This window comes from Aotus nancymaae, unplaced genomic scaffold (genome assembly GCF_030222135.1).
Source record: "Aotus nancymaae isolate 86718 unplaced genomic scaffold, 86718_ANA_hifiasm-v0.15.2.pri h1tg000016l, whole genome shotgun sequence".
Taxonomy (NCBI): domain Eukaryota; kingdom Metazoa; phylum Chordata; class Mammalia; order Primates; family Aotidae; genus Aotus; species Aotus nancymaae.
Window position 1 is genome coordinate 34,607,787 of NW_026988428.1, and position 22,881 is coordinate 34,630,667.

Here is a 22,881-nt window from a genome sequence, read left to right on the forward strand (position 1 = left end):
TCTAAAGTGCTCTTTTTTCTTTGGAGTTTATAATGTGTAGTTACCTCCGTGTCTTTCTTAGAGTCAGTATTGTTGTCGTAAAGTCGAATGTGTTTGCTCTTTAATACTTGCCGTTATCTTTTAGGGTTAGGTTTGGTCTGTGAGATATGTCCATTTCTACCGGATCACCAACAGGTGGCAGTCCCTTCTGATTCTAATATAGACTGTACTATCTTTGCCAGTTTTTTTGTTTGTTTGTTTTTGAGACGGAGTGTCGCTCTCCATCGCCCAGGCTGGAGTACAGTGGAGCGATCTCGGCTCACTGCAACCTCCGCCTCCCTGTTCAATCGATTCTCCTGCTTCAGCCTCCTGAGTAGCTGGGATTACAGGTGCGCACCACCACGCCCGGCTAATTTTTGTATTTTTAGTAGAGACAGGATCTCACCATGTTGGCCAGGCTGATCTCGAACGCCTGACCTTGTGATCCGCCTGCCTCGGCCTCCCAAAGTGCTGGGATTACAGGCATGAGCCACCGCACCTGGCCTTTTTTTTTGTTGTTAATAATAATAGAGATGGTGTCAGAGGCGTGTGAACCAGAGCAACTTCATCGTAAACAGGAGCTGGGTAAAATGAGGCTAAAACCTAGTAGGCTGCATTCCCAGACAGTTAAGACATTCTAAGTCACAGGATGAGATAGGTCAGCACAAAGTACAGGTCATAAAGACCTTGCTGATAAAACAGGTTGCAGTAAAGAAGCCCGACAAACCAAAATGGTTGTCACAAGGGTGACCTCTGGTCATCCTCACTGCTACACTCCCATCAGCGCCATTTACAAATGCCATGGCAATATCAGGAAGTTATCCTATATGGTCTGAAGAGGGGAGGTGTGAATAATCTACCCCTCATTTAGCATATCATCAAGAAATAACCATAAAAATGGGTAACCAGCAGCTCTAGGGGCTGGTCAGTCTATGGAGTAGCCATTCTTTTATTCCTTTACTTTCTTTTTTTTTTTTTTTTTTTTTTTTTTTTTGAGACGGAGTCTCGCTCTTGTTACCCAGGCTGGAGTGCAATGGCGCGATCTCGGCTCACCGCAACCTCCGCCTCCTGGGTTCAGGCAATTCTCCTGCCTCAGCCTCCTGAGTAGCTGGGATTACAGGCACGCGCCACCGTGCCCAGCTAATTTTTTTTTGTATTAATAGAGACGGGGTTTCACAATGTTGACCAGGATGGTCTCGATCTCTCGACCTCGTGATCCACCCGCCTCGGCCTCCCAAAGTGCTGGGATTACAGGCTTGAGCCACCGCGCCCGGCCTTATTCCTTTACTTTCTTCATAAACTTGCTTTTACATCCCATGGCGGGCTCGCCCTGAATTCTTTCTTGTGCGAGATCCAAGAACCCTCAGTTGGGGGTCTGGATCGGGATGTCTGTCCTGTAACATATTTCTGGTGACCATGAAGGGGGACTATAGTGCAGAAACCCTGACCCAACGGCTACCTTTGGGTAAGTGTTGGGGTCCTGTAACATTTCTGGTGGCCACAGAAGCGGAAACTCCAGTATATATGTCTGGGAGTCTCTTCTAAGACAGAGTGGGTTAGAGGTCCCTCTAAATAAAAGGCAAGGACACTTGACTGAACTTGGGTTAGAGGCCCTTCTCAGATTTAGGGGATTAGAGTCCCCTCTCAGTAGTCTGTCTCAGCTCAGCTAAGAACAGGTTCAGTATTATAGGATGGATGTTAGCTGCTGTTCTCTTTGGATTAATTGGCCTTACACTCTTTGCTGATGGCTGTGGATGACAGGGTTAGGCATGTACAGGATTGTGGGACATGGGGAGCTTTTTCCTCCCTAAAAGGGGAAACTTGAGAGCTGATGGGACTGCTGGAAAAGATAGATCCCTTTGCTGCCAACAAGCAGCCACCTGAACTTTTCATTGTCTGCTGCAATTAGTGGGTGTTTTCTCTGACTTCCCTACCTTCCCCACCCTGCCACAGGCAATACTTTCCTCCTTGACTTTGCTTTTCTTATCTTTTTTTTTTTTTTTTTTTGAGACGGAGTTTCGCTCTTGTTACCCAGGCTGGAGTGCAATGGCGCGATCTCGGCTCACTGCAACTTCCGCCTCCTGGGTTCAGGCAATTTTCCTGCCTCAGCCTCCTGAGTAGCTGGGATTACAGGCACGCGCCACCATGCCCAGCTAATTTTTTGTATTTTCAGTAGACGGGGTTTCACCATGTTGACCAGGATGGTCTCGATCTCTTGACCTTGTGATCCACCCGCCTCGGCCTCCCAAAGTGCTGGGATTACAGGCTTGAGCCACCGCGCCCAGCCCTGCTTTTCTTTTACTAAGGGCAACCATATTGCCAACAGACCATGTGTCGAAACTCAAGTCCGAGGTTGGATTAAAGATGACAGGCCCATTGGGTCAAATTTAAGCCTTGCCAGTTGGTTATTGGGTGCTAAGTGGAGTGGCTAATGTCTTTGTTTAATCACACGAATGTTGCTCCAGCCAGAACGAAGAAAAGATACTTTTCCTTTATGATACGGCTTGGCCCCCAGGGCGATGATGCCACAAGCCGAAATACTAGGACCTCTAAGGGAAAGGGAACCCAGAAGCCTGGCATGCCTGCAAAAGGGTAAGAATTTCTTACCAGTCAGATTTCTGGCTTCTCTCTCACTGTACAAATGGTTAAGTGAATGGTAATTTAAAAAAAAAAAAAAAATGGCCAGGCATGAGACACCTTGCCTGGCCAGCTTTTGCACTTTCACAGCATCAGTCCAGGTTTGATTCCCCACCTAGGAAGTAAGTCGTTTCTGGTTTAATATCTTCATGACCTTGCCTATTCTCTTTTCCGCAGGACTGTCTTAAATTTTCCTTCCTCTAAGCGGGGGGGGGTTACCTTTGGTAAAGTTCAAAAGCCAGAAATATCAGCCATTTGGCATAAAAAATTCTTTCTTTCTTTCCTTTTTTTTTTAAAGATAGGGTTTCACCATGATGGCCAGGCTGGTCTTGAACTCCTGACCTCAGGTGATCCACCCACCTCAGCCTTCCAAAGTGCTAGGATTACAGGAGTGAGCCACCGCGCCCGGCCTCGGCATAAAAAATTCTAAAAGGATTTTATTAAAGAGTGCTCTGGTTAAAATCAGTTTAATTAAAAGTGGATACTCAGGCTCTAAAAGCCTGGACTACTTGGGAAAAACAGGAGGCACCAGAGACCCCTTACCTGGCCCTGTTCTTCCAAGGGGTCCATCCCAAAGGCAGTAATCCAATTAAGAAACTTAAGAACTGGCAAATGAAAAATCTTGCAACCCCTGTATTCATTTTCTTTCTGTGTAGCTATGTAGGTGTTGTGTGTAATGTTTATATAAAAGAGCTCTAATTAATTGGCCTAAACAAAAATAAGCATTTATTTATTCTTTTTTTGTTTAAAAATAAGCATTTAAATCAAATATTTTGAAAGCAAAATAAAGACTAATGCCTTTTAGTTCATGTAACTTTAGTAATCTTTGGGAAATAAAAACAGCTTTCAAATTGATAAAAACAGTCTAAATTATGCAGGTGAGATATTTTGTTAAATGATTTAAGGTCATAAACTGTTTCTTTGACTTTTAAAAATCGTTCAGTTTACCCTACCTTAAAGCCATTAGATTCTAGATAAGGCCTGGGGACCTGTGGAGTTAGCCACGCCACTAGCTGTGCTGGAGAGTCAGCTCTTATCTGCGCTTCTGCCTGGTGTGTCCTAGGCTAGTCGCCACATTTAGTACATAATTAAAATTGCTTACTAACCAGGATTTTCACCAAAAATAAAAGTTGCTAAAAGTTAACATTGTAACATGTAATTGAGACTATTGAAGAAACACTTTTACCTGTAAGGTATGTAAGGAAAGTAGAATGTACTTTTGGTAAAAGATTATAAGAAGGCGTGGGAATGTGTTTTTTTGTTTGTTTGTTTGTTTTTGCCTAAAGGGTAAATAATTGTTTTAAGTTGGCCTGGCGCAGCAGCTCACACCTGTAATCCCAGCACTTTGGGAGGCTGAGGTGGGCAGATCACCTGAGGTCAGGAGTTTGAGACCAGCCTGGCCAACATTCTGAAACCCCATCTCTTCCAAAAACAAAAGTTAGTCAGGCATGGTGGTGCACACCTGTAGTGCCAGCTATTCGGGAGGCTGAGGCAGGAGAAGCACTTGAACCTGGGAAGCAGAGGTTGCAGTAAGCCAAGGGCGCCACTGCTCTCCAGCCTGAGTGGCAGAACGAGACTCCATCTCAAAAAAAAAAAAAACATACAGGAAGCCTTATCAAATGTGAAACGGTATTTTGTTTTCTTTGGACTATATGTTCCAAAGTTACTGGGAAATTCCTGTAATTCTAATATGACTTAGTGTATGTTAATAATAATTATAATTGTCATGCAAAATATTATGTGCCACAGAAGTAACCAAATTTCCTTATTTGTGGCTTTAATAGTGACTCTCCTAAAACTTTTTATCCACAGACAATTGTTCTTGTTTTAATCCTCTTTAGAAGATAGTTTATAATTAGCTATAGAACTCTAGCAGGTTTTCTTAAATGCATGTTTCTAATAACTTTGGTAATTGTAAGAATAGAGGAAACAACTTTCAAAACTCATGAAGAGCTAGAATGTTCATGAATATCCAATAAAATGAGTTACTTGAATTAACTGAACCAATAGAAAACTGAAGTAATCTTTTTAACTTTGATTAAAATGCTGCTGATTTCTTTGTTTTTTTCAGAGTCAAGGAAAATTTTCATGTGAACTATTTACAGCTGGTTGCAATTGAATAAAGTATACTGCTGTGAATGAAATTTGGAACATACTTGTTTCTCTGATTTCTCTAGAATTTGGAAACTAGTTGACTCCTGGGCTGAAGCAATCCTCTTGCCTCAGCCTCCTGAGTAGTTGAGACTACAGGAGCATACTACTGCACCCAGCTAATTTTTTATTTTTTGTAGAGATGGGGTCTCACTGTGTTGCCAGGTCTGGTGTCAAATTCCTGGGTTCACGTGATTGTTGTGCCTCAGCCTCCCAATGTGCTGGAATTACAGGTGTAAGCCATCACACTTGGTCATATTAACCATTTTGAAACAGTTCTATAGTGTTAAGTACATTCACACTGTGTACAACCAATGTCCAGAACTTTTTTTTTTTGAGACAGAGTCTCTGTTACTCAGGCTGGAGTGCAATGGCGCAGTCCCACTCACTGCAACCTCTGCCTCCTGGGTTCATGCAATTCTTGTGCCTCAACCTCCCAAGTAGCTGGTATTATAGGCATTCACCCTCCCTCCCCACAGCCCCCCCGACCCCGGCTAATTGTTTTTGTATTTTAGTAGAAATGGGGCTTCATCATATTGCCCAGGCTGGTCTCAAACTCCTCAGCTCAGGCAGTCCACCTGTCTTGACCTCCCAAAGTGCTAGGATTACAGCTGTGAGCCACCAGCCCTGGCCCAGAACTTTTTTATGCCCATCAAACAGCAACTCTCCATTTCCTCCTTCCCCTAGTTCCTGACAGCTACCATTCAACTTCCTGTTTCTATGGAATTTTGCTTCTCTAGATACATCAAATTAGTGGAATCATAAAGCTTTTCATTTTTGTGATGGGGTTATTTCACTTAGCACAGCATGTTCAAGGTTCATCCATGTTGTAGCACGTGACAGGAGTTTCTTCCTAAGACTGAACAATATTCCGTTGTATGTACAGTCACTATTTTATTTATCCATTCATCCACTGATAAATATTTGGATTGCTTCCACCTTTTGGCTATTGTGAATAATAATGCTGCTCATGAATATGGGCGTACAAATATTCTTCTCTTTGAGACCCTGCTTTCAATTTTTTGGATATATATACCAACAAGTGAAATTGCTCTGTTTTTGATTGTTTGAGGAACTGCCATAGCATTTTCCATAATAGCTGCATCATTTGCATTCCAGTAGCACAGTACTATACAAGGGTTCCAATTTCTCCACATCCTTGCCAACACTTGCTATTTTCTGTATCTTGATACTACCCATACTAATGGATATGAGGTGATATTTCATTGTACTTTTCAGTATATTTCCTTAGTAGTTAGTGATACTGAGCATCTTTTCATATGCTTGCTGACTAGCCTTCTTTTTTTGTCTTTCCAGGTAATCTTTAAAAACATTAAACTCTGTCCAAATCTTTTACCAGCCTCTTTGTTAGTGATTCTCTCCCTCTTTGCCGTATTTGATCTCTTATAGCTCATTTATTCTCATTCTTACCCAGCCTACATATCCTGAAGTTGATTATCTAAGTTTCCTAGATCTTTAGAACTTCCTTAGGTATAGTTTTATTTGTTCAGCTTTTATTCAATAAATTCTGTATATAAAACTATATATGTACTTTGAAACTTCTCTAAACTGGAGACAGATATGTTTGTGTCCATAAACAGGAAGACTGTCATCATTCTTCAATGAGATAACATTTGAAAATTTAGTCATAATATTTTATGTTCATATTTGCCTTTTATTAAGTTTATGTTTTTGTGGGCCAAAATTCAAAAAATTTAAAGAATATGAAAAGTCCCCTTTCTCTCTCTATGCCATTGCTACCAGTTCTTTTCCATTGAGGCAAATGATCAATTTTTATATGACTGTATAGTATACTTTAAATATTCTGTATCATATTTAATTTTAACTGACTTTTTTCCCCTTATAGTTGATTATGGAAGATTCCCACAAGAGTACCACGTCAGAGACAGCGCCTCAACCTGGTTCAGCAGTTCAGGGAGCTCACATTTCTCATATTGTTCAACAGGTAAGGGAGGGACAAAAATACTGAGCTAGTTAGGAATGTTTTATATGCAGATTAATCTCTTGTTTCAGATCTATTTTTAATGCTTTGTTGTTTTGTTTTTTTTTTGAGACTGAGTTTTGCTCTAGTTGCCTAGGCTGGAGTGCAGTGGTGCGATGTTGGCTCACTGCAACCTCCGCCTCCTGGGTTCAAGCGATTCTCCCAGCATTTTGGGAGGCCAAGGTGGACGGATCACCTGAGCCCAGGAGTTCGACACCAGCCTGGACAGTACGGTGAAACCCCGTCTCTAGTAAAAATACAAAAAATTAGCCAGGCGTGGCGCCGTGTGTCTATAGTTCTAGCTACTTGGGAAGCTGAGACAGGAGAATTGCTTGAACGTGGGAGGCAGAGGTTGCAGTGAGCCGAGATTTCGCCATGGCACTCCAGCCTGGACAACAGAGTGACTCTGTTTCAAAAAAAAATTAGAATTTTGGAAAACTTATGTTCACCATGATGAACCTGACAGTTTCTCAATATTTGCAGACATTTTGGTTACAAAATTGTCTTACAAAATCATGCATGGAGGCTGGGCATGGTGGCTCAAGCCTGTAATCCTACCACTTTGGGAAGCCAAGGTGGGTGGATTGCTCAAAGCTGGAAGTTTGAGACCCGCCTGAGCAACATAGGGAGACCCTGTCTCTTAAAAAGTTTTAAAAATTAGCTGGGTATGGTGGCACACACCTGTAGTAACAGCTACTTGGCTGAAGCAGGGGGATTGTGAGCCCAGGGGTTCAAGGCAGCAGTAAGCTATTGTCATGCCACTACACTCCAGCCTGGGTGACAGAGTAAGACCCTGTCTCAAAAAAAAAAAATCATGCATGGGTGTAAGAGCCATTTAAAGTGCAGGATTAAATTAATGAATTTTAATGTTAACAGAATACACAAGTTCAGACTGTACGTAGTAAATAACCTTTAAGAAACTACAACTTGCTGAGTTTTGCTGTTGTATCAAAGAATACAATTAAAAGGCTGTTAAAACACTACACATCTTTTCTAATTGCATATCTATGTCAGGGCAGATTTTCTTCATATAATTCAACCAATATCAACATACGATAACATAATGTAGAATCAGATAAGAGATTTCAGCTGTTTTTCTTTTTTTATTTTTGAGATGGAGTCTTGCTCTGTTACCCAGGCTAGAGTGCAGTGGCAAAATCTCCACTCACTGCAGCCTCTCCCTCCTGGGTTCAAGTGATTCTCCTGCGTCACCCTCCCAAGTAGCTGGGATTACAGGCACCTGCCACGGCTAATTTTTGTATTTTTAGTAGAGGCAAGTCTTCACCATGTTGGCCAGGCTGGTCTTGAACTCCTGATCTCAAGTGATCCACCCGCCTCAGCCTCCCAAAGTGCTGGGATTACAGGTGTGAGCCACTGTGCCTGGCTGATTACAGCTGTTTTCTATTAAGCCAGACATTAAGGAAATTTGCAGAAATGTAAAACAATGCCATTTCTCTCAGTAATTTTCTTTTGAAAATATATTAATGGAAATAAGAATGGTAAAATGTAATGGATTTGTAACTGTATTTTGAAATGAACTGTTACAATTTTTTTTTTGAGACAGAGTCTTGTTCTGTTGGCAGGCGCCAGGCTGGAGTGCAGTGGGGCGATCTCGGCTCACTGCAGCTTCCACCTCCTGGGTTCAAGCAATTCTCCTGCCTCAGCCTCCCGAGTAGCTGGGACTACAGGTGCGCACCACCATGCTCAGCTAATATTTGTAGTGTTTTTGTTTTTATTTTTTTTTTTGAGACGGAGTTTTGCTCTTGTTACTCAGGCTGGAGTGCAATGGCGCGATCTCGGCTCACCGCAACCTCCGCCTCCTGGGTTCAGGCAATTCTCCTGCCTCAGCCTCCCGAGTAGCTGAGATTACAGGCACGCGCCACTATGCCCAGCTAATTTTTTGTATTTTTAGTAGAGACCGGGTTTCACCATGTTGACCAGGAAGGTCTCAATCTCTTGACCTCGTGATCCACCCGCCTCGGCCTCCCAAAGCGCTGGGATTACAGGCGTGAGCCAACGCGCCCGGCCATATTTGTAGTTTTTAGTAGAGACGGCGTTTCACCATGTTGGCCAGGATGGTCTCAATCTCTTGACTTCGTGATCCGCCTGCCTTGGCCTCCCAAAATGAACTGTTAACATTTTTTAAAATATTGTAAATATTGCCAGGCACGGTAGTGCCTGCCTGTAGTCCCAGCTGCTCCACAGGCTGAGGCTGGAGGATCACTTGAGTCCAAGAGTTCTGGACTATAGTGCGCTATGCCGATCGGGTGTCCGCACTAAGTTCGGCATCAATACGGTGACCTGGGAGCGGGGGACCACCAGGTTGCCTAAGGAGGGGTGAACCGGCCCAGATCGGAAATGGAACAGGTCAAAACTCTCATGCTGATCAGTAGTGGGATCGCGCCTGTGAATAGCCGCTGCACTCTAGTCTGAGCAACATAGTGAGACCGTCTCTTTTTTTTTTCTGCATTTATTTTCTGACCCCATCTCTTTAAAATATAAGTAAATAAATAAGTATTAATAAATATAACTCAACTAATTTTGGGGGGTCCTCAATAAGTTTTAAGAATGTAAAAAGGATTTGTGACCAAAAGGTTTGAAAACCAGTGGCCGAAAGGGTTAATCTTTCAAGCTTGGTGTATCCTTCTCCATCATTTGGCTAAATCATGTGAAGTATAACAGTGTCTTCTCTAGATGGTGCTGGGAAAATAAGGTGGAGTCTATTTTTCTGTTAATAGAGCTCTTTACAGAAATGTTCTAATTCAGTTGGCTTACTTACATATATATTTCAGTTATTTTGGTTAGATGTGACTGTTATCAAAATTTCCTCAGAACCATATTTATGGTGAGGTAGAATAAGTACACTTCTAGGTAGTAAATCATTTTATAGCGATTTTTAAAAATAATACGGTTGGGGCCGGGCGCGGTGGCTCAAGCCTGTAATCCCAGCACTTTGGGAGGCCGAGGCGGGTGGATCACGAGTTCAAGAGATCGAGACCATCCTGGTCAACATGGTGAAACCCCGTCTCTACTAATACAAAAAAAAATTAGCACGGTGGCGCGTGCCTGTAATCCCAGCTACTCAGGAGGCTGAGGCAGGAGAATTGCCTGAACCCAGGAGGCGGAGGTTGTGGTGAGCCGAGATCGCGCCATTGCACTCCAGCCTGGGTAACAAGAGCGAAACTCCGTCTCAAAAAAAATAAATAAATAAATAATATGGTTGGGCACGGTGGCTCACATCTATAATCCCAGCACTTTGGGATGCTGAGGATTGCTTGAGCCCCCAGGAGTTTAAGACCAGCCGGGACAACATAGTGAGACTCTGTCTCTACTAAAAAATACAAAAAGTTGGCCAGGCACAGTGGCTCACGCCTGTAATCCCAGCACTTTGGGAGGCTGGAGGTGGGTGGATCATGAGGTCAAGAGATCGAGACCATCCTGGCCAACATGGTGAAACCCTGTCTTTACCAAAAATACAAAACTTAGCTGGGCGTGGCAGCGCTTACTTGTAGTCCCAACTACTCCGGAGCCTGAGGCAAGAGAATTGCTTGAACTCGGGAGGCGGAGGTTGCAGTGAGCCAAGATTGCACCACTGCAGTCCAGCCTGGTGATAGAGTGAGACTCCGTCTCTAAAATGAATAAATAAATAAATAAAATAAAAAAGTTGGCCGGGTGCAATGGCTCACGCCTGTAATCCCAGCACTTTGCACTTTGGGAGGCCGAGGCAGGCAGATTACGAGGTCAAGAGATCGAGACCATCCTGGCCAACATGGTGAAACCCCGTCTCTACTAAAAATACAAAAATTAACTGGGTGTGGTGGTGTGCACCTGTAGTCCCAGCTACTCTGGAGGCTGAGGCAGGAGAATTGCTTGAATCAGGGAGGTGGAGGTTGCAGTGAGCCGAGATCATGCCATTGCACTCCAGCCTGGCGACAGAGCACGACTCCATCTAAAAAAATAAAAATAAATTAAAAAGTTAGTCATGTATGGTGGTGTGTGTCTGTAGTCCCAACTACTCAGGAGGCAGAAGTGGGAGGATCACTTGAGCCCCAGATCCAGGCTTCAGTGAGCCATGATTGCACCACTGCACCCCAGGCTGGGTAACAGAGTGTTATCCTGTCTCAAAAAGAAAAAAATTATGTAAAGGAAATAGTATTTTACAATAATTCAGTGTAAACTGGGGATAAAGTCTCAGCTCTCCTGGAACTTACATTCTAATTTTGGAGAGACAGGCATCAAAACATATCAGTTGGTAATATGTGCCATGGAGACAAATAAAGCAGGGTAGGAGAGAGTGGGAGTTGGTGGTGGGGACGGGGACTTGTCCTTTTTATGCAAGGTAGTCAGAGACATCTGTCTGAGGAAGTACCACTTCAATTATATGGATCAACTCTTGTAAAACTGTGAAACTAATATGTGCTTGATACAGTCAGGGAACACTGAGGTGGCCAGTGTGTTGGGAGAGGGACTGATAGAGGATGAGGCAGAGAGGGTTGGGGTGCGAAGAGGGGAGGGTGCCAGATAATGTTGGCCGTATGCCACTGTAAGATTTTTGTGTTTTAATCTGGGTTGCATGGGGAACCTTTTGAGTGTGTTAAGTAGAAACTTCTGGCATATCTTAAAACAATTACTCACAATCACTGCTCTGTGGAATAGAAACAGGAAAACCAGCCAGGAGGCATTATAGGAGTGTACATGGATGATGACAATGGCTTGGACCAATGTGGTAGCTGTGGTAGTGATGAGACAAAGTTAGATTCTGGGTATATATCGGTTGTAAAGCCAATAGTATTTGCTTTTGGATTGGATGTGGAATTTTAAAGAAAGGAAGTTGCTCAGAGCAAAACTGTGAAGTCAAAACCCAGTGAAGAAACCCTTTTCTGGGTTTTGATTTCACAGTTTTGGTTTGAGCAACTGTAAGAATGTAATTGCTTGAGCTAGGTGTGGTAGTGCATACCTGTAATCACATCTCTTTGGGAGACTCAGGTGGGAGGATTGCTTGAGCCCAGGAGTTCCAGACCAGCCTGGGCAACATAATGTAGACCCACCCTTTCTCAAAAAAAAAAAAAAAAAAAAAACTAAAATTAAATATATATGTATATGTAGAATTGCCATTTATTGAGATGTACAACACTGGAAGATGTTTTCCTTTTCTTTTTGGGGGAATGTTGGCGATCAGGAATTTGGTTTTTAGGCATATGTTGTGTTTGTAATACTATCTGTTGGTTTTCTGTGTTGCAGAACAAATCACCACAAAGCTAATAGCTTAAAACAACACACATTTCTTATCTCACAGTTTCTGTGGAGTGAGGCATATCTTCGCTGGGTTCTTTGCTTTGGGGTCTCACACCAAGCTGTAGTTGAGGTATTGGCTAGGGCTGAATTCTTACCAGGAGGCTAGACTAGAGAAGAATCTAATTCCAAGCTCACTTAGTTTGTTGACAGAATTCATTTCATTGTGGCTGTAGGACTCAGTGCTTCAGTTTTTTGGTTGGTTGTTGGGTGGAGGCTGCCCATAGCTTCTAAAAGCCACTGGTAACTCCCTGTCATGTGATCCTCTCCATATGCAGTTCAAAGTGTGGCAGCCTGCTTCAAGTCCAGCAGGAGAATGAGAGCAAGTCTGCTAGCAAGACAGAGTCTTGTATATAATATAATTAAAGGAATGACATCCCATTTCCTTGTGATAAAACATAACATCCCATTTATTTGTGATAAAACATGACATCCCATCATCTTTGTCTAATAAGGTTAGTTAGAAGCAAGTTACAAGTCCCTCCCACTCAAGGGAAGAGGGTTAAAGTCCCAAACACCAGGAGCTGCAGATCATGGGGGCCACCCTAAAATCTGTTGGGCAGACCATCCAAGTAGATTTGTCCAGTAGACAGATAGATATACATGAGTCTAGGGTCTCGGAGAGGGGTCCAGACTAGAAATCTAAATTTAGGAGTTGTGGCTATATAGATGGTATTTATAATCGTGGAATGATTTCCAAACTCCCCGTAGGATGTAGAAAACTGGAAAGAATGTTACTTTTATGCTAAAACAAGAATAAGTCATATATTCTATAAAATAGTAACTTAAACTCACAGAAGTGGGTTGTGGGCATGGCTCACCTGTGGCAGAGCACAGAAAGAAAGCAGAGCTGTCATACAAGCAGGAAAATTAATGAATTGCTAAAGTCCAAGTGTAGGCAAGAATAAGCAAATAGAATTCTTGGGAGCCACAGACACAAAGACAGTTCATACCCTCCTGTAGGTTTTTCCGCAAGGACTGCTAACAGTTGCTTAGGAGAAAAATAGGGGCGGGGAAGCAAGGGAGACCAGAGAAAGCTTTGGTGGGTGGTACAGGCCTATTTGGACCTTTAAGCCAATGAGAAAGGAAATAAACCCTGTTTTCCATTGTATCTGGGAAACGTAAAAAGAAAAAGAAAACCTACAAACCCCAAGGGAACGGCAGGAAACTATTAAGGGCTTAGATTATTAGTATTAGAGTTTTTCTGCCTCTGAGAGAAAGCCCCAACCCCTGTAACTGAAGGACCTAGGACCTACCTGAGACTGAGACTGGGCCAGGACAACAGAGAACCTCCTTGTTGCTGCTGTCAGGTCAGGCAACAGCAGTCTACCCCTGGGGGAGGGACAGAAGTATGGAGAGAGCCTCTTTGGGGCAGATGCACAGATAAAGCCTAAGGCTGAGTGTGCAGCAAGAACACTGAGAAAAACCCTCTGATAGAGCAGCCCCAGCTTAAGCAGAAAGTCACGCTAGAGAAATTTGAAGTTGCCGGTACACTTCAGGTAATCCAAACAACAAAATCCAAACCCAGCTCAATTCCTGAATGACTCAACCCCTTCCCAACACGTGCACACACACCCTAATGAAGAGGTGTACCCTCTTGTTTTCCCATTTCTGAGCATAAATACTATTTACTTTAGTCTACTCTCTTACCCATGGTGTCTATAATTCAGGCAAAAATTACAAAACACATTCAAAAACACACACCCAAAAAAGCCTCACTGTCAAAAACCAAAACGATAAACAGAACCAGACTCAGAATTACCCAGCTGTTGGAACGATCAGAGAGTGAATTTCTTTTCTTTTTTTTTTAAATTACTGTCTTGAGCGAGTTATACAGAGAGTGAATTTCAAATAACAATGAATAGTATGTTAAAGGCTCCAGCAGGAAAAGTAGGAAACGTGTGGATAGCTAAATTTCAGCAGAGGGTTGGAAACTATATGAAAAGTCAAGTGGAAATGTTAGAAATAAAAATGGTGGCCAGGTGTGGTGGCTCACGCCTATAATCCAAGCACTTTGGGAGTCCAAGGCAGGCAGATAGCTTGAGCCCAGGAGTTCAAGACCAACCTGGGCAACATGGCAAGCCCTGATTTCTACTAAAATTAAACACACAAAAAAAATAGCCAGGCATGGTGGTGTACACCCTGCAGCCCCAGCTACTTGCAAGGCTGAGGTGGTAGGATTGCTTGAGCCCAGTGGGCAGAGGTTGCAGTGAGCCAACTTTACACCACTGCACTCCAGCCTGGGTGTCAGAGTGAGGCCTTGTCTCAAAAAAAAAAAAAAAAAATGGTGACACAGGTGAAGTATGTGTTTGTGTTTATTAGTAGACTTGACACAGCTAAGAAAAGAATCAGTGAACTTGAAGATAGGTCAGTAGACATTACCAACAATGAAAACAAAGAAAAAAGGAAAGGGTGGGGAGAAAAATAGAGCATCCAAGAACTGTGGAACAATATCTCTTTAACATAGGTATAGCATGATTAAAGTCGTGTGACTAGATGGGACTACTGAGGGTCAGCTGTGTAAAATGTGGCTGAAAGGTGAAATAAGATGAGTAAGCCGGGTGCGGTGGCTCATGCCTGTAATCCCAGCACTTTGGGAGGCCGAGGCGGGTGGATCACGAGGTCAAGAGATCGAGACCATCCTGGTCAACATGGTGAAACCCCGTCTCTACTGAAAATACAAAAAATTAGCTGGGCATGGTGGCGCGTGCCTGTAATCCCAGCTACTCAGGAGGCTGAGGCAGGAGAATTGCCTGAACCCAGGAGGCGGAGGTTGCGGTGAGCCGAGATCGCGCCATTGCACTCCAGACTGGGTAACAAGAGCGAAACTCCGTCTCAAAAAAAAAAAAAAGGATGAGTAAATATATTTATTTCATAGCCAGTCTTTCTCTTTTTTTAAAGATAGGATCTCACTCTCATGTCTTGGAAATTCTTGGTTGTCTGGGTTTTGCTTTTTAATAAAGGAAGTTTTTTGTTTTTTGTTTTTTTTTTAATTTTTTTGAGACGGAGACTCGCTCTGTCACCAGGCTGGAGTGCAGTGGCATGATCTGGGCTCATTGCAACCTCCAACTCCCTAGTTCAAGCAGTTCTCCTGCCTCAGCCTCCTGAGTAGCTGGGATTACAGGTATGTGCCATCATGCCCAGCTAATTTTTGTGTTTTTAGTAGAGATGAGTTTTGTGATTTTGGTCAGGCTGGTCTTGAACTCCTGACCTCAGGTAATCCACCTGCCTTGGCCTCCCAAAGTGCTGAGATTACAGGCATGAGCCATCACACCCTGCTATTTCTGTTTTTGCCCATGCTGTGCAATTGCTACGGTACCATTTGTTGAAAGGAGGATCCCTTCCCTGTTGAACTGCCTTTGTACCGTTCTTAAAAATCATTTGGGTATATTTGTCTACTTTTCTCTCTCTTTTTTTTTTTTTTTTGAGATGTGGTCTCCCTTTGCCACCCAGGCTGCTGTGCAGTGGTGTGATCACAGCTTACTGCAGCCTTAAACTCTTGGGGCTCAAGTGGTCCTCCTGCCTTAATTTCCTGAGTAGCGTGCACCACCAGACCTGGCTGATTTTTTTTTTTTTTGCTTTTTGTAGAGACAGTCTCACTGTGTTGCCAAGGCTGGTCTTGAACTCCTGGGCTCAAATATTCCTTCCCTGTTAGCCTCCCAAAGTGCTGGGATTACAGATGTGAGCTGCCACTCCTGGCCTGTTGGTCTATTTCTACAGGGTTGTGTTCCATTGATTTAGGTGTCTGTCCCTCTATCAATCAGTACCACACTGTCTTGAATACTGTAGCTATGTATAATAAAATTTAAAATCAAGAGGGGCGATTCCTCCCATTTTATTCTTCTTTCCTTCTTTTTAAAAATGTTTTTAGAGATGGGTGTCTCCCTGTCTCACGGAGGCTGAAGTGCAGTGGTGCGATCATAGCTTGTTGTTAGCGTCTACCTCCTGGACTCAATTGAACTTCCCACCTCAGCCTCCTGAGTAGCTGGGACTACTGGTGTGTACCACCACACTTGGCTAATTTTTAGATTTTTTTTTTTATAGAGGTGGGGTTTTGTTATGTTGCTCACCCCGTAGAATCATTTGAAGGCAGGATCCTAAAGTGCTGGGATTATAGGTGTAACCCACCTCACCCACCCCCGACTTCATTCTTAAAGGGTATTTTCACTAGGTATGAAATTCTAGGGCTTTTTTTGGTTTTGCAGCTTCCACATGGGAGTCTAGTAACTTACTTATTCAATCCATAGATTGGTGTGTATCATTACATCTATGTCAGTCTTATGTCTTCACATTTTGCCTCCAACATCATCTTTGTCCCTCTCAGTCTGTCCCCCACATCTTTTAATCTCTCTCATCTATTTTCCATCTGTTTGTCTCTCTGTGCTGCAGTTCCAGTAATTTCTTGCCTGTGTTTCAGTTCATTAATTCTTCCTCTAGCTTTGTCTAATCTTCTGGTATATCTGAAAAATAATTTAAAAAATTTTAGGTACTATGTCTTTATTTCTTGGAAGTCTATTTGGTTCTTTTTCAAATCCACAGTTTTCTCTTTCCTGAAGATATTTTCAAGCTTGTCTTGAAATGTAATCTACTCTGTTCCTTTAAACACAGATTCAGGCCAGGCATGGTGGCTCATGCCTCACTTTGGCAGGCCAAGGTGGGCAGATCAATAAACAAAAAACAGAAAAAATCATAGTAATCATAATTGGTTTATAATCTGTCTGATAATGTCAGTATCTAAAATTATTTGGGTCTGATTCTTCTGTCTGTTGTTTTTGCTTCTTGTTCATGGTACCTTATGTGACTGGCTATATTTTATTCTTTACTGCTGACTAATCTTGAAAAAGATACTTGGGGTTTTTTTGTTTTGCTTTGTTTTGGATTTTTTTTTTTTTTTTTTTTTGAGACAGTCTCGCTGTTTTGCCCAGGCTGGAGTGCAATGGTGCAATCTCAGCCCATTGCAACCTCTGCCTCCCAGGTTCAAGTGATTCTCGTGCCTCAGCCTCCCAAGTACCTGGGACTACAGGTGCATGCCACCACATGCACTTGAGGGAGACAGGGTTTTGCCATATTGACCAGGCTGGTCTTCATCCTGACCTCAAGTGATCAGCCTGCCTCAGCCTCTCAAAGTGCTGAGATTACAGACGTGAGCCATGATGCCTGGCCTATTTATGGGAATTCACTGTCGCCCAGGATGACAATACCTTCTTCCAGAAGAAGTCACTACTGCCAGTAAATAGTGCCTGGGAGACCACTTTCAGGGTTTGAAGTTCTTTTGGACCATCTAGGTGATGTCATTTTGGGCTCTAAGTCTGCTGGAGAGCTTTTAAGAACTTCTTCAGCCCTGACTCTCCCTCCCCAACCTCAAGGCAACTTTCCCTCTGTTACTGAGGGTGTGGCCCTGTAGAAGTCCCATTTTATTAGGGGGCTCCTCTCTTTACCTAGAGAAAATCCAAGGCCTTTTATGTCCTATGCTTTGAAGGACATTCAAGTTTGTCCTAATAGGCGACTCTGTTTACTCTTTCTTTCTTTTTTTTTTTTGGAAATGGAGTCTCGATCTGTTTTCCAGGCTGGAGTACAGTGGAGCGATCCCACCTCACTGTAACCTCTGCCTCTCGGGTTCAAGTGATTCTTCTACCTCAGCCTCTTGAGTAGCTGGGATTACAGGTGCCCACCACCACACCCAGCTAATTTTTGTATTTTTAGTAAAGACAGGGTTTTGTCATGCTGGCCAGGCTGGTCTTGAACTTCTGACCTCAGGTGATCTGCCCACCTCAGCTTCCCAGAGTGCTGGGATTACAGTTGTGAGCCACTACACCTGGTCTGTTTACTATTTATTTGTTCTTTCTCTATTTTAGATTTTGGACTGGTAATTTAGAATCTAGAATCTTTAGAATATAAATGAAGCAGTGGACAGAGAAGCATTAAGAAGTATGAAGTTCTGGCCGGACATGGTGGCTTACGCCTGTAATCCCAGCACTTTGGGGAGGCTGAGGTGGGTGGATCACATGAGGCCTGGAATTTGAGACCAGCCTGGCCAACATGGTGAAAACCTGTCTCTCCTAAAAATACAAAAATTAGCCGGGCTTGGTGGTGGGCGCTTGTAATCCTAGCTACTCCGGAGGCTGAGGCAGGAGTATTGCTTGAACCCAGGAGGCAGAGGTTGCAGTGAGCTGAGATTGTACCACTGCACTTCAGCCTGGTTCACAGAGTGAGACCCTGCTTCTCCCCACCAAAAAAGACCGGAGGACCAGCTCCTCCCTTTCCTCCTTTGAAAGGTCTCTCTCTCAATATTTAGATTATCAGGTTTGAGAGTGGGGTTGGGAAGAGAATCAGGGCTTTGAGACCCTGAGTAATGAGCATTTTGTGGGGTTAGACGAACCGTAGTAATAAGGGGTGGGGACTACTACTAGCTACATCAAAATCTGTTGGCTCTTTTCCTTTTCAACCTGCCAGACCCACAGTCTGCATTAAATCACATGGATTGCCAGAAACCTTTGAGGAATGATGGCTCTTAGCCTTTTAGAAATGTAAATTAATCCTATCATACGCTCTCCATTGCTGAAAGATAGGGGGATCTTTTGTTAATTTTCTCCAAGTGTATTGATAACTCTAGAGCTGGACTCTTAAGACTTGTGGGTTTGTTTGTTTTGGTTTGTTTTTTGTTTTGAGACAGGCTCTCACTCTGTCACCCACACTGGAGTTGGAGTGCAGTGGCACAGTCGCAGCTTACCACAGCCTCCACCTCCTGGGCTCAAGTAATCCTCCCACCTTAGCCTCCCACATAGCTGTGACTATAGGGGTGCACTGCCAAACCTGGCTAATTTTTGTATTTTTTGTAGAGACAGCATTTACCATGTTGCCCAGGTTGGTCTTGAACTCCTGGGCACAAGGGATCTGCCTGCCTTGTCCTCCTAAAGTGCTGGGATTATAGGTATGAACCCCTGCACCCAGCTCTCTTTTTATTCTTATTCTTCAATTTCTCTATGCCCATATTGGGGTACTGTCAAAGAGGAACAGAGCTGGCCATTTGTTAAAGGCACCAAGACAGATTTTATCAGATTACTGCAGTGTAGGAGAGAAACTCCAACATAAACTGAGCTCAGCTCCACTGAATTCATCCTAAGAAGGATTAACACAAAAGATGGAAAGTTTTTTAAATTTAGGGTGTTCTCATGGACACACAGGGAGGGGAACATCACACACTGGGGCCTGTTGCGGGGTGGGGGGACTAGGGGAGGGATAGCAGGCGGTCGGGGGATTAGGGAGGGATAACATTAGGAGAAATACCTAATATAGGTGACAGGGGGATGGATGCAGCAAACCACCATGGCATGTGTATACCTATGTAACAATCTTTTTCTTTTCCCAGCCGCATTGTTCATCATGTTAATGCAAGTTCTTTTTTAGGTATCATCTTTATCAGAAAGTGAAGAGTCCCAGGACTCATCTGACAGCATAGGCTCCTCACAGAAAGCCCACGGGATCTTAGCACGGCGCCCTTCTTACAGGTGAGTACTCTCTTGTATCCAATCCTGCATGTTTTAATAGTACCAAATGAGTTCAAGTGGTGCTGTGCAAAGCACACTGAAGAAGGCAGCACATATAAGTGTTAAGAATGAAATTAGGTGGCCCTCGCCTATAATCCCAGCTCTTTGGGAGGCGAGGTAGGCTTGCTTGAGCCCAGGAGTTCAAGACCAGCCTGGGGAACACGGTGAGACCCCCATCTCTTCAAAAAATACAGAAATTAGCTGGGCAGAGTGGTGCACCCCTGTAGTCCCACCTACTTAGAGGCTAAGGTGGGAAGATGGCTTGAGTCCAGGAGCTTAAAGTTACGATAAGCTATGATCATGTCACTGTGCTCCAGCCTAGGTGATTGAGCAAGATCCTATCTCCAAGAAAAAGAATGAAACTGGACCTTTGGCCGGGAGCAGTGGCTCACGCCTATAATCTTAACATTTTGGGAGGCCAAGGCAGGTAGATCACCTGAGGTTAGGAGTTTGAGACCAGCCTGGCCAACATGGTGAAACCCTGTCTCTATTAAAAAGACAAAAATTAACTGGGTGTGATGGTGTGCACCTGTAGTCCCAGCCACTTGGGAGGCTGAGGCAGGAGAATAGCTTGAATCCAGGAGGTGTAGGTCACGCCACCGCACTCCAGCCTGGGCAACAGAGGAAGACTCTGTCTCACACAACAAAAAAAAAAAAAAAGAAAAGAAAAGAAGTAAATTGGACCTTTATTTTATACCATTACATAAATCAATGCCAAATGGATAAAAGACCAAAATGTTAAGACCTGAAACCGTAAAAGTCCTAGAAGAGAACATAGGGATAAGCTCTTTGACACTGACCTTGGCAATGATTTTTTGGATATCACACCAAAAACTCAGGCTGGAAAAGCTAAAATAAGTAAATGGGACTACATCCAACCAAAAAAACATTTCTGTTTAAAACCAAAAACCAAAAAAAAAAAAAAAGCTTCTGTTTAGCAAAGGAAACAAGCAACAAAATGAAAAGGCAATTATTTGCAAACCACTTACCTGATAAGAGGTTAATATCCATAATTGAAGATAAAGTTAGAGAACTGGAGGATACAGCTCTGAGTAGATTACCTAGAATGGAACACAGCAAGACAAATAGAAGTTAAGAGAGACAGAAGACAGAATGAGAAAGTCCAATACACAACATACATACATAAAAGGAAGGAAGGGCACTTTCAGCTTCTGGTCTCCCCAGGAGAGAAAATAATAATGACTGTAATTTCCAGGATATGAATTTCTCAGCATAAGAAAGCAAAGTCCCAAACAAGATAAATTAATAGAAACCTACATCTAGATGTATGTTATGAAGTAAAACTGGAGAACACCAGGGATAAACATGAGATCTTGAAAGCTAAAAGCTTCCAAGAGAAAAGACCAGTTACCTAGAAAGGAATGACCAATAGGCTGAAAACAGATTTTTGAAGTGCAGCATAAGACAGTGAACTAAAATCTTTATTTTTGTTTTTAAATTATAACATAATTTTTTGGAGACGGAGTCTCATCCTTTTGCCCAGGCTGGAGGCAGTGGTATGATCACAGCTCGCTGCAGCCTCAACCTCCTCGGTTCAGCTCCTCAACTTCCTGAGTACCTAGAACTATAGGCATATGCCACGATGCCCACCTAATTTTTTTAAAGTTTTGATAGAGATGGAATCTCACTATGTTGACCAGTCTGGTCTCAAACTCTTGGGCTCAAGTGATCCGCCCATCTCAGCCTCCTAAAGTGTTAGGATTATAGGCATGAGCCACTGTACTCAGGCTCCAATATTTAAGTGAAAGAGAAAGTAACTTTTGACCTGAAATTCTGTGCCCACCTGAACAGTCTTTCAAAAATGATGGTGAAATAGTAATCATTTTCAAACTGATTTAAGAAACTATGTAAGAGGGCTGGGCGCAGTTACGCCTGTAATCCCAGCACTTTGGGAGGCTGAGGCGGGTGGATCACTTGAGGTCAGGAGTTTGAAACCAGTCTGGCCAACATGGTGAAACCCCATCTCTACTAAAAATACAAAAATTAGCTGGGCATGGTGGCATATTCCTGTAGTCCCAGCTACCTGGGAGGCTGAGGCACGAAAATCACTTGAACCTGGGGGGCGGAGGCTGCAGTGAGCCAGATGGTGCTGCTGCACTCCAGCCTGGGTGATAGAATGAGACTCCATCTCGAAAAATAAAAGAAACTACTTAAGTGTATACTTGAGGAAGAAGAAAATGGAAGGAGTATGAATGTAAGAAACAATGGTGAAAAAGGCAATTCATTTCAGTTAGCATTGGCTTTTTAGAACAATAGTAATAATGATTAATTCGGGCAGTTTTGTGGAGTTTTTCTGAGACAGGGTCTTACTCCATCACCCAGGTTGGAGTGCAGTGATGTAGTCATGGCTCATTGCAGCTTCAGCCTCCTGGGCTCAAGTGGTCCTCCTGCCTCAAACTCCCAAGTAGCTGGGAATACAGATGCACACCACTGTGCCTGGCTAATTTTTAATTTTTATAGAGACAGGGTCTCACTTTATTGCCTAGGCTGGTGTCAAACTCCTGGGTTCAAGCAATCCTCCAGCCTAAACCTCTCAAACAACTGCTGGGATTATAGGCAACACACCTGGCCAATTTGGGTGATTTTTCGACAATGGAAGGAACTATACCAGACAGGAATTGTCTATTGGAGTCTTATGTTGCTTACCTTTAGACTTAACCATAGACTTTTAGGGGCAGTCACCAAAAAAATACAAAAAAAAAAAAGTTTAATTCTTAGTGGGGCTCTCCCAGTACAGAACAGTGAGCTCCTGGATGGAATATTTATTTATTTATTTATTTATTGAGACGGAGTTTCGCTCTTGTTACCCAGGCTGGAGTGCATTGGCGCCATCTCGGCTCACCACAACCTCTGCCTCCTGGGTTCAGGCAATTCTCCTGCCTCAGCCTCCTGAGTAGCTGGGATTACAGGCATGCACCACCGTGCCCAGCTAATTTTTTGTATTTTTAGTAGAGACGGGGTTTCACCATGTTGACCAGGATGGTCTCGATCTCTTGACCTCATGATCCACCCGCCTCGGCCTCCCAAAGTGCTGGGATTGCAGGCGTGAGCCACTGCGCCCGGCCTAGAATATTTATTAATGCATTGTGCACTTACAGGAAATAATGATAATCTCTTATCTCATTCCCTCAATAGTTATAAAAACCATATACATGCATTAAAACCAAAATGGGGAACAGAAGCAAGTTTGATAACAGGGTCCACTCATTATTT

At 43.2% G+C, this 22,881-nt stretch overlaps 2 protein-coding genes across 8 annotated transcripts in view; one reads left to right on the forward strand and one right to left on the reverse strand.

Moving 5' to 3' along the window:
- Positions 1-22,881, reverse strand: part of SLC11A2 (solute carrier family 11 member 2) — a 207,973-nt gene that overhangs the window by 22,869 nt on the left and 162,223 nt on the right. Inside the window, exons 21-22 of one of the 2 annotated variants that reach the window (XM_064377078.1) lie at positions 20,637-20,708; positions 16,333-16,560 (exon numbers count right to left, since the gene is read on the reverse strand). The exons of the other annotated variant lie outside the window; for it this stretch is intronic. The gene's annotated coding sequence lies outside the window, so the exon portion shown is untranslated. The remainder of the gene's footprint in view (positions 1-16,332; positions 16,561-20,636; positions 20,709-22,881) is intronic. 2 annotated transcript variants of the gene reach the window in all.
- ATF1 (activating transcription factor 1) overlaps positions 1-22,881 on the forward strand; it is a 70,553-nt gene that overhangs the window by 22,008 nt on the left and 25,664 nt on the right. For 4 of the 6 annotated variants that reach the window (XM_012441280.3, XM_012441282.3, XM_012441281.3 and 1 more), the window contains exons 2-3: positions 6,674-6,772; positions 19,508-19,608. In XM_012441280.3, coding sequence (XP_012296703.1) covers positions 6,674-6,772; positions 19,508-19,608 — 200 coding nt within the window. Of the gene's footprint in view, positions 1-2,081; positions 2,611-6,673; positions 6,773-19,507; positions 19,609-22,881 lie in introns of those variants that run through there. The other 2 variants (XM_012441283.3, XM_021665956.2) reach the window with 2 other exon arrangements.